Here is an 11926-nt window from a genome sequence, read left to right as displayed (position 1 = left end):
GCTATCATTTGGAACTATCACAGCGGAGATTCTATCGGAACCCTTGTTGATGTACTTGAAGAGATACTTAATTGAAGTACTTTGATCGCACCATTCCATATTTATGTGTGCTTCATACTTCATTAGTAAACTCAGATTGTGTGGTACAACATGACCGCTATGAAGTTGTATGCCACTCTTATTAATTTTATGCCCATTATCTCTTCCTTCTGTAAACAGGATAGCCACCTTGATCAACTATCGTAACATCTTAGAACTTCTTTGGATAAAAATTTCTACACTTTCCATTCTTCATGCATGGACATTTTGGATTTGCCAACCCGCAAGAACCATGCACCATGTGCGCCTTCACCAGATTATATAACCTTGGTTGTTTCACAGGATCTGGAACCTCATCTGAAATTATTTTATCGATATCACTTGGTTCTGGATATTTATTAGATGGATGCAAGAATATAAGAACATGGGCATGTGGCAAGCCTCTCTTTTGGAACTCGATTATGTACATGTCTGAAAAAGTAGTTAATATAACATGTAAAGTGTTAGCACCAGTATTAAACATATAATATATTGTGCATAAAATGGGCAATGTATTGATGCACATATAAGTATATTTTAATATAAAGTATAGAGGACTTGCAAGCAAGTACTTTGCCTAAAACACCTTTTTTTGTGACGTCTGACAAAAGGCTATCAAACTTCATTTTAAATACCTTAACAATAATGTCAGGTCTATCATGTGCCTTCAGGTTTATAGGAGTTAAAGCTCTTTGAATTTTCGGCCAATTGGGGTTGCAAGTGAAAGTAATAAATAGGTCTGGAAATCCCACTTTACTACATATATCCATTCCATCATAGTACAACTGATGCATAAATCTCCTACTAACAACATATGATGAAGGTAAAATTACTCTTTTTCTAGTCGGTGAACCTTCAGTTTGACTTTCATCTCCATCTTGGTTTAGATTGTTATACTTAGACACTCTAAGTTTAGACTGATTATTTCTGAGCCATTTCAACATCTCTCCTTCAAGCATTGTGTAACCATACACCATAAATTGTTGAAACAACCTTCTTGATGATAAAAGAGTTCTTCCTTCTTGAGACCGAGTTTGGATTCGAAAAGCTAGCCATTCTCTTATAGTAAGCATGTTCCTAGGATTATCATCAAATATGTCAAGATCTCTATGTGCAACATTTGGTCTATAACCATCTTCTCCATATGGAAATATTAAAGGATATTAGAAGGCGAGGTAGCTTGCATGGAACTCATCAATGCGTTTTAGTTTTCGCCCTTGTTTTTGCATAATAATGTCTCTTTCTTCAGCTGTATCAATGTCACCAACAATCAAGGCTGCCACCTTAAAAACAGTAGGTTGGTTGTACACTCTTCCATCTATGGTTCTATTTGCTATTAACCTGAGTTTTAGATTGTGAACATTTCCTTCATTAAGTCTTTGTCTTGCCATCAAGAAACTTTTGCATGTATGTTATACTTGTACAACATGTCAGACAATTTATGAACAATTTGAGGATCAATGTTGTCCTTGTTGCTGCAAAGTAATATTTGCAGTTCAATTATTAATATAATATATTGACGGTTTGGTGTTGTGGTTAATAAATGAAGAAAGTATAATTATGAAGCAATTCTAAAAAAGTATGACATACTGAATAACCATAATAACAGCAAGAGAATCATACCGTATAACATCCATTCTATTTGATACTTCATTCTCTGTATCATAAATGTAAAGCTGAGCAAATTTAGGTCGTTGTCTTTCTGGTGGCAATAAACTCCCAATTCGGTGGCAAGACTGACCTTGGATTCAAATTGTTGGCGGGCCACGACCATTGTTGAATTTGTTGTCCAACTTAGCACCAGGAGATGTGAACGCAAACATCACGTTATATGTTCGCAAATTTGTTTGAAAACTTTTACTATATTTAGCCTTTTTATCAAACAGAAAATGTGCTAAGATTTGTGGTGGATGTGCTTGTCCTTCCTCTCTTGATACCACATCAATGCGTTGCGATATCCACACTCCATTCTCGCATCACCAAGATCGGAATATTCTGTGTATAATGAAGAATTTGCGTGTGTCTTAGAAGAAGTGTAGTGTTGTTCATGTTGTCAACATAACATCAAATTTTGCAATAATTGACATATTATATTACTTGTATATCTTCATTTTTACATTGTGGGTGGTTAGCAGTTGAGAATGGGGGAGTGTTATCGTCATCTTCGAGAATTTCATCATCCGATGATCCTTGTACTTTAGAAACATAAGATGTTATAGTTATAATTTTTGTTATGATAATGATGCATGTATGCAATAACGAAATGCATAAGCCATGCACATTAGGAATGTGAGGTCATGGATAGAGAATAAAAATACCTAAGAAATGGTCATAATCAGAATCATTATCGTTATCACTATCGTCATCGCTTTCAAAATCAAAGTTAACAGTTGGTTTAAAAACATTGCATGTGATAGGATTTGATGGATTTTGTGAACTTTCTCCAATATCTACTGTCGGAGTAATGAAATTGAGAGAGCTGTAAATACTGAAATGACCATAGGTTAGCATGATATATACATCCAAAATCAAGTCTATTTGATAAAATACATTGCCCTTACATTGGAGGAATTGGATGATTGGTTTTCGACCCCCTTGCATTCATTTGTGGTGGAGTTAAATTAATCTGATCGCTGCGCATAAGGTTGTATGCTCTATCTGGTACTCCAAAATTCTTTTTAGGACGACTCCTCGCACGTTTGAGTTTGGTATTGTTTGTACCATTTAAAATTGCATGTTCAATGTTGAATATTCAAGAATCTAATAAATGAGTAACTTATAATCAAATGGAATTAATACACAGAGAATAATAACTTACATGGGTGAAGTAGCTGAATTATTCGTATCGGAGGGATTAATTGATTTCTGCCCAGGTTGTAGAGGTGTAGCAGGGTTTAGATTCTCTCTACCTGGTTTTGCCGCAACTGTGGAAAAGGCTGAAAGTAGGTTTGTGCTGATGTTATTAATCTCCAACAATTTAGGAGGTATGTGAATTCCATGTTTAGTACAAGAAGGTTGAGTCAGTGGCAACATGTTCTGGTTGTGTTGAGAAGAAGGTGTTATACTTATTTCAAACAGTGGAATCCTAATGCCGGTAGGAGTATTGTTAAATCCAAGAATAGTTTGTTTAAATCGTTTGATTTTCTTATACTTCATAATGCTAAAACGCCGGAACCTAGCTCGTTTAGCGGCTGATTTCGTCCATAACAAATCATCAGTTATAATAGCAGCTTTTTGTGTTGGCCTATATTGCAAATGAGTAGCATAAAATGTAGTAAACAGATGATTAGTTAAGAAAATAATAACCCAAACACAATGTAACAGTACAGTCTAAATAATTTCAATAATCAGTTGTTAAGACCACACCTGTCTAATGGATGAAATTTATAGGTTACTTTCCTTTGATTCATCTTGAGTTTAACTATCTACAATTAGAATCGATATTAAATATAATATTTAAATATTCATAATAGTTATTATCAAAATATGAGTCAATTATATATATATAAGGTTTGGATGTTAAATATTTCTCTATATGCAGCGATTGAAATTATGGAAGAGGTTCCTTTAACATAAATATATGGTTATCTTGAAAGTGGAGAAGAAACTGATACAACTTAAAACATTAACTAAACAAAGGTTTAGAGTTGAAGAAGATTAGTGGAACTCAGCCATGTTTACTGCATTAACTCAGCAAACAAAATCTTCCTTGTTTGAATGGAGACAGCTTAAGCGTGTAACATATTATGCGTTGTATCAAAAAAATGAGCAAAAGGGAAAAAAAGTCAACCTGCATAAGTTAAATATGAATGGTCATGTGCATTTGTCCTAGTTGGCAAGTTGATAAAAATGTATAGATAGTATGAGGAGTGTAGTAACCAGAAGTTGAGTTGCAACTAAAATTGTGATTGGACCTATCACTGTATTGATAGGTGAGTAGCAGTCCTGAATATCTCTAACCAAGGATGGTTGATGTACTTGCTATGTAGGAAATGCACACGAAACAATGCTGCTGGTACTAATATTTGGTGATCACTTATCGAAGCCAGACTGTATGAAAAGGTGGAAGTACTCTGTGTTGAATAAAGTAACAGTTTAGAGTACATAGTAAGATTATGCATAAAAGTAGTATTTGTAGGTTTATTGATAATATAATAGTAATAGTTGTTAGGTTTAGAGTGAACAGTTTCTTTTAAAAGATATCATTAGTACATAAGTTGTAGATTATAACAGTTGCTTCACAATTTATTAGTTTAATTTAAAAAGTAATTTTAATGAAGATTTTAAAAAGGATATGCTTGGTACAGACGTACAATGGAAACAATGGTACAACCTTCTTTACTTAAAAGTTAAAATGTAATGTGTTAAATTGTGATTTTTTTGCAACGGTCTCAGTAAACTACTTATGGTACAACCTTTCACAAAACCAGTATAAAAGGCATTCATGAATGAAGTTACTCAATCCATGAATAAAGGCATTCTTGAGTAAAGAAGGTTGATCTTAAATTTGTGATATTCCTTGAGCATTGAATAAAAAAAGCAGTATAAAAGGTAGCAAATGATTCATTAAGTTAAGGGTCAAACTGCCCATGAGATGATTCTAATACCTATTTGTTAATTGCCACAAAAAGGTGAACAAACTACAACATTGTTCAAAACAAAAGTTGACATCAAAGGATTGTTCAACAAATACTTGACAAAGACATGATATATGTTACTACTTTAGCGGGTTGATCACAAAAAATGCAGCATCTGATGGTTCAGGTACTAAGTTAATTTGATCTTGGTGTTCCTTCCAGTCTTGGTCCTGGTTGCTTTTGTTGCAGACAATTTTGGTGTTAAAACATCAGGACCATGTTGATCTTGGATGGTATCAGCTGGACTTTCCTTCTTTGATGGGGTGTTGTCAATGCTGGCATCGGGGCTCCAATTTTGTGCTCCAGACGTAGCATCCTGAAACATATGTGCAATGTATGTTTATTAGAAAGTATAGTAATCGTATAAGGATCCTATATCGTTAGATTAAACATAGACTCAACAATGTCTTACTTTGGAATGAGAATCCATAGTTGGTGTGTTGACAACTTTGTTTTCTTCAAGGAAGAGCACAACCTTTCCCTTTAGACATTCTTCCTTAGGGGCAATGGTAAGACGGGGCTATCATCAAAGATGAAATATGTTAAAATTAAAACTTAGAAAACTCAGGTTAATATGTGAAATTAATTTGCATACTTGAGAAGGTGTAATGACTTCTTCTATCTGTTGCCTCACCTCCTCATCTTGAGTTAGTCTTACAACAGATGCTTGTTTGTAATACGACTGGTACTTAGCACGAAAAGCAAAATCTTTGCCCAACAAATGGTCAAGGTGTTCGGGATAAATCAATGGATGATCCTCATCGGTCTAAGACGCAGGAACCAATTAGTTTATGGAAAGTAGAATTTTAATTTACAGAAAGTATATAGAAATATTATATAAGTGTCATTGAAGTATCCTTGAATTTGTATTTGCAAATCTGTACATGTTATTTGTATAAGAAGTATAATTGATTTTGTATTTCTTATAGAGTGATCATCGTTGAAAATGGATAGTATTTATACAGTGATCACAATAGTTGTAGTAAAAGGAAATAGTTTGAATGAGGTCACCTTGAATATGGATAGTATTTGAAAGAGATTGATTAATTACCAAGGATGTCAATATTAGAATTGTACAGCAGGTTTGATAAGTAGTCTTCCATTTGTAAAATTCATAAGTAGGTTTCATAAGTATGTATTGATAAGGATGTCAATATTAGCATTGTACATTCGGTTTCATAAGTATTTTTCATTAGAATTGTACAGCAGGTTCAAAAGTAGTTTCCATTAGAAATGTTATATTTACAAGTATGTTGAGATGACAAACCTTTTTCATGAGCTGTCTCAGGGAATGAGCAGACATTCCAACATAAGGGATGCATTCCTTGTCCCAAAAGACAAAATTAACGGTCTTGGAATGGTGTTCCACCTCGATCTCAATTTTAAACCTAAACGGGGGAAAAACATTTAGGCGGAATACAATATTGCCACAAGTAACAATGTAAAAAGTGTGTATAAAAATGCTTACTTAGTGATTGGAGCTGAGTTATTATCATAGCAGTTGCACCGGAATGGGTTACCAGGAGATTGATTCGTTTTGTTACAAGTTGGACACAACTCATAAAACCAGCCAAAAGGGTTGGCCCTGAACCGCATTGTCTCCCCAACAATATTGCAGAAGGTTTCATACATAGTAAAAAAAGCAGTTGGTGAATAAAAATAAATTGAATTAGGATTGGTAGTTAGACTAATTTAGAACCAGTTTAATAAAATAGTACGTCAGTAAGAGAGCTCATGTCAGCAATGCTTATGACATCCTTGGTGAATGAAAAAGCCCTGTCGTCAATTGCTCCTTGTGAACATGCATTCAGAGAAAATGACTGGGTAGCAGTTTGTTCTTGATTAACATCCAGAAATCTGCTTCAAAGGAAAGATTTCATTAAACTATTAAGGTAAGGAGAATACCAGAATATTAGTCTTCCACAAAAAATGGAGAGAACTAAACTTTGTTTTAAATTCCTCAACTTGTGGATGATAATGATTTAGTAGCAGTTTAAATCCACTCCAAGCATTGGAAATGTTAAGCTTCCCATTTGCTGCAAAAAGAAATCCAATTAGAACAAGAAATGAGAAGAGGAGATATTGATATGATTGCAAAATTACATTACATGAGCTCAGAAGACACCAAGCATGAGTGAGGATGAGAAACACATGTCCACTTTCAGCCGCATAATTCATAAATTGGCTAGCATAACCTTCCCATAGAGTAACATTTATCTCAGTCCCACTACAAATACAAGTTGAAATACAAGTTAAAATCAGTGTCAAATACAAATCTTATCCTAAAAAATTAATAAAAAGTATAAGAAAGAGACCATTCGTCTGACAAAGTGAGGTTCACGCATGCTTTTTTCCCAGCACCTGCAACTTGGGTCCTAACAACATGTTGGACAACACCTATTATGTCTGAAAAGACAATATGGAAAAGTTAGAAAGGAAATGGAAAGTATAGTGAAAGAACTAAGAACATGAATCAGGTAAGGAATACCGTAAAGGCGATCAACAATGAACTCTCCACTTAAGAAGTCAGAAAATGACTTGAAGTTAAGCTATGTTCTGGAATGTCTGGTACGTTAACGGCAGTGACAGTTGTCGCACGATTAAAAAACACCTTGTATTTGTTATCACAAACCTTCAACGACATTCCATTGATCATAGTTTCACCATTATAGACTATATAGGTTTGCATTTCCTGCAAAGTCTTCTTCCAAATCTCAAAGTCACGGGAACGGGTTACAACGTGGATCTGATCACCCTATAGTGTCAAAATGTTAAACTATATACTAATAATACAATTAAAATCATGTTAAAGCATATGATATAAACTAAAAACAAAACCTCTGCATCTTGAAGTATGGCTTCAACGTGCTGCTGACCATTGCGTTCCTTTACGTCCCATACATCGACAACACGAATTGCTATCTTCCAAACATTTTGATCGGGTTTTAATACGGAAATCAGAATAGGTGGTCTAGACATGGTTGTTCAATAATCTCAAACAAAGTCCAGTTCTGTTAGCTAATCAAAGAAACCAGAGGAAATAGATAAAGAAAATTTGAACTTCATATAAGCAAGTCATTTATATCCATACTACAAAGTTCACTAAAAATGTAAACTTTCTAATGGTGAAACAACAAAGAAAACTATATAGAAAAGAACACGAGTAGCTTAAAAAAAGTAACTTTGACATTATGCATCAATATCCTTAAAAATATAACAACAAAATATGAAAAACATAGGACAAAGGACATAAAAATGAACTCCATAAAAGTGAAATCCCAGAACACCGGTACTCCATAAACGAACTCCATAAGAACACCAGTACTTTCAAAATCTTAACTTTTTCATTAAAAGATTACCAAAATGAACTGAAAATCCCAAATTTATGAGTTTGGAGTAAAAGTACAGTTGATATGGGAAAATCATCTCACAGCACGAAAATCGGAATGCATATATCGTGAAGAACCCGAAAAAATATGATGAAGAACATGAACACACGTTCAGCAGTGGAAATGAAGAAGAAGAGGAAGAAGAAGAAGAGAAAAGGGACAAATGGGGTTGTATTACCGGTGGAATCCAAGGGAGATGTGATGGAGAAGAACCGGTACGTCTTCGGCGCTTGGAATGGAGAGAGAATGCTTGTTGAAGAATGAATGTAAAAGGGTAAAAGACAGGGAAATATTGAATCTAATGTGACCCATATATGTGTACCGTGTAAACGAGGATGTTTGATTATCAGTATTACACAATGGATTAAAATGGTTAATGGATAGAGAAAAGGGAATAAACATATGCAAAATTGAGAATGGGGTGCCACTTGGAATAATGGGTAGATATGATTGGTCCATAAGAAGATTGATTTAGAAAATTACCAAAATGAGCATTTTTTAGTGCAATTTAAAAAAAAACAAAAGGGCAATTAAGTTTGTTAATAGGTATATTATAATCTTAGTTAGGTAGTTGATTAATTTAATTTATCAGGTTGTAATTGTTGTCAAGATATAAATAGAAATTATGTTGAAGAATATATGAGTATATGATGTAGTACACTTTACACAAATACATAATTGCATCAACAATTGACTCTTCCCATTCATACAAGGTGCAAAGCCCCCGTGTCCACCACGCCCCGCAGCCATGGTTTTTGCAGGGCGGGGACAAGGTTTTACAACCAGTTTGTCCATTTATAAAAATACTTGTAACTTATTCCCATTTATAAAAATAATTGTACAAATAGTTGAATTTGAAGGATAGAAAAACACTTAGAAAGGGGGGGTTTGAATAAGTGTAGCTTTAAAAACTTGACAGATAAAAATAAATTGCACAGTTATTTTTATCTTGGTTCGTTGTTAACTAAACTACTCCAGTCCACCCCCGCAGAGATGATTTACCTCAACTGAGGATTTAATCCACTAATCGCACGGATTACAATGGTTCTCCACTTAGTCAGCAACTAAGTCTTCCAGAGTCTTCTGATCACACACTGATCACTCCAGGAACAACTGCTTAGATACCCTCTAAGACTTTTCTAGAGTCTACTGATCCACACGATCACTCTAGTTACAACTGCTTAGTTCACTCCTAAGACTTCCCTAGAGTATTCTGATCCACACGATCACTCTAGTTCCTTACAACTTAATGTAATCAATTCTAAGAGTATTACAAATGCTTCTTGAAAGCGATAATCACAACTGTGATATTTCTCTTAAAGTTTAAGCTTAATCTCACTAATATATTACAACAACAATGTAGTGAGCTTTGATGAAGATGAAGATTCTGAGCTTTGAATTGAACAGCGTTTAAGCAAGTTTAATATGAGTTGTTTTGGTGCAGAATCGTTAACCTTGCTTCACTTCAGAACTTCATATTTATAGGCGTTTGGAGAAGATGACCGTTGAATGCATTTAATGCTTTGCGTGTTCCGTACAGCATCGCATTTAATGTTATACGCTTTTGTCAACTACCTCGAGCCTTGTTCACGCTGTGTCTACTGACGTAGCCTAGAATAGCTTTTAACGTTCCTTTTGTCAGTCAGCGTAGCTTGCCACTTGTACTTTCTTCTGATCTGATGTTTGTGAATACAACGTTTGAATATCATCAGAGTCAAACAGCTTGGTGCATAGCATCTTCTGATCTTCTGACCTTGAAGTGCTTCTGAGCGTGATACCATCAGAACTTCAGTGCTTCTGTTCTCTTGTTCTTCTGATGCTTCCATAGACCCATGTTCTGATTCTACTTCGACCATCTTCTGATGTCTTGCCAGACCATGTTCTGATGTTGCATGCTGAACCCTTTGAGACAAAGCTTCTGAGCGCTGAATTATGCGTACTCTTTATATATTTCCTGAAAAGGAAATTGCATTGGATTAGAGTACCATATTATCTTAAGCAAAATTCATATTATTGTTATCATCAAAACTAAGATAATTGATCAGAACAAATCTTGTTCTAACAATCTCCCCCTTTTTGATGATGACAAAAACATATATAAATGATATGAATTTGCGATCAGAAAGAACAGACGGCAAAAGACAAATTACACAGCTATAGCATAAGCATATGAATATGTCTCCCCCTGAGATTAACAATCTCCCCCTGAGATAAATAATCTCCCCCTGAAATAAATACTCGAAGAACTTTAATAAAAGACTTCCCTGATTATTTCGGTAGAGACGATCATATAAGCTTCTTGTCTTCAGAGAATTCCTAGCTTCTGACTTCTGCTTCCATTGGACAGCTTCAGAACTAGAATTTCTTTAGATCCCTAGAACACTCACAGCTTCTGTTTCCTGCTTCCATTTAGGACAGCTTCAGAACTTGAATTTCTTTGATCTTCTGAACATTCACAGCTTCTGATTTCTGCTTCCATCTAGGACAGCTTCAGAACTTGAATTTCTTTGATCTTCTGAACATTCACAGCTTCTGATTTCTGCTTCCATTTAGGACAGCTTCAGAACTTGAGTTTTCTGGATCTTTAGAACATTCGCAGCTTCTGATTTCTGCTTCCCTCGGATAGCTTCAGAGCTTTGAATTTCTACCAACATCACTTCATGCTAGATTTGTATCAGAACATTGTTGCATGTACCAGAGCATCATCTGAGCATCTCTACATCCTGAAATGTTACAGAACAAAAACTAAACGACAAAAGTCAGCATGAACGAGTCAGAACATAAAATGTATATTCGAACACATGATATGTATCAGAGCCATATAGGCTAAAATAATGTATCAGAGCAAATAGAATTTTGTCAGATCAAATAGACAAATATGGATCAAATTCTATCTTCTTTCTTGCTTCTGATTTCTGAAGCTTGACAGCACTCAGCTTGCTTCAGTTTCCATGGTTTTCCTTCTGTGTTTGCTTTGAAGATTTTCTTCACTTCTTTATACCTGCAAAACACTTAAACCATATAGAACTTGCAGTTCTTGTTAGTAAATGTGTGGGAGCTTTACCCAGCAACTGATAGATTTAATCAAATCATTTATCATTTATCTTTCTCCCCCTTTTTGTCATAACATCAAAAAGAATATTTCAAAAAGATTCAGATGAATAAAACGACAAATAAAATCACTGAAATGTAAAACAAAGAAACATTTCATTGATAATCAAACGAAGGATTACAGGAGAGGAATGCAGGAAAACAGATGCAACAAGGAAAGAAAACTACAAAGACCAAAAGACTAAGATCCTAGCCTACGCAAAATCCGTGCCAGAACATCATAAATCTCGTCAGTGCTTGTAGCTTGCCTTGTCATGAAGGAGCGAAACTCAGCATTGGCTGCTTCTTGCGCGTCCAAGCGAGAAGCCAGCAAAGCTTGATTCTGATGAAGAGTTTCCAAGGTCTCCATCAGAGCTGAGGTTTCACCAGAAGAAGAGGCACCAGTATTTCTGCCAAGAGGGACAGCAATCTCAGCAGGGTGATCTTCTGGGGGATCTACAGCTTGTGCATCTACCATTTCCTCATCTGAGTCTGACTCAGAAGTAGCCTTAGCATATTCTGGTTCAGGAAGCTCAAAAGTTCGATCTTCCAACGCTTGAAGAATAGCTGCTAGGTTTGTTGGAGGAGTAGGACCAGCAACTTCAGCACGATAAACCACTACTGGAAAGACCATGTGAGGTGCTTTTTCAGAAGGGTTCATTCTGAACCAGTTGAACAGCCACTGAAAATCTCCAGTCAGCACAGGAAACCATGGTTTCCACACCACGATGT

General features: G+C 35.2%; 1 protein-coding gene across 1 annotated transcript; it reads right to left on the bottom strand.

The window, feature by feature from the left end:
- Positions 1-250: 250 nt before the first annotated feature.
- Positions 251-1151, bottom strand: LOC131625919 (uncharacterized). Its single transcript, XM_058896754.1, has 2 exons — positions 665-1151; positions 251-510 (listed from the first exon to the last, which is right to left on the bottom strand). The coding sequence occupies exons 1-2, from the start codon at positions 1149-1151 to the stop codon at positions 251-253; spliced, it is 747 nt and encodes a 248-aa protein (XP_058752737.1).
- Between the last annotated feature and the right edge of the window lie 10775 nt (positions 1152-11926).

Source organism: Vicia villosa, unplaced genomic scaffold (genome assembly GCF_029867415.1).
Source record: "Vicia villosa cultivar HV-30 ecotype Madison, WI unplaced genomic scaffold, Vvil1.0 ctg.000250F_1_1, whole genome shotgun sequence".
In the NCBI taxonomy this organism is placed as follows: domain Eukaryota; kingdom Viridiplantae; phylum Streptophyta; class Magnoliopsida; order Fabales; family Fabaceae; genus Vicia; species Vicia villosa.
The sequence above is the reverse complement of the archived record's forward strand: the minus strand, read 5'-3'. Positions and strand labels throughout refer to the sequence as shown.

What these genes read in the sequence shown, in the direction of transcription:
- LOC131625919 (XM_058896754.1), bottom strand. Translation starts at nt 1,151, where the DNA reads ATGCTTACTATAAGAGAATGGCTAGCTTTTCGAATCCAAACTCGGTCT. An exon ending in GTCAGACGTCACAAAAAAAG is followed by an intron (nt 511 to 664) that starts GTGTTTTAGGCA and finishes CTACTTTTTCAG; the next exon opens with ACATGTACATAATCGAGTTC.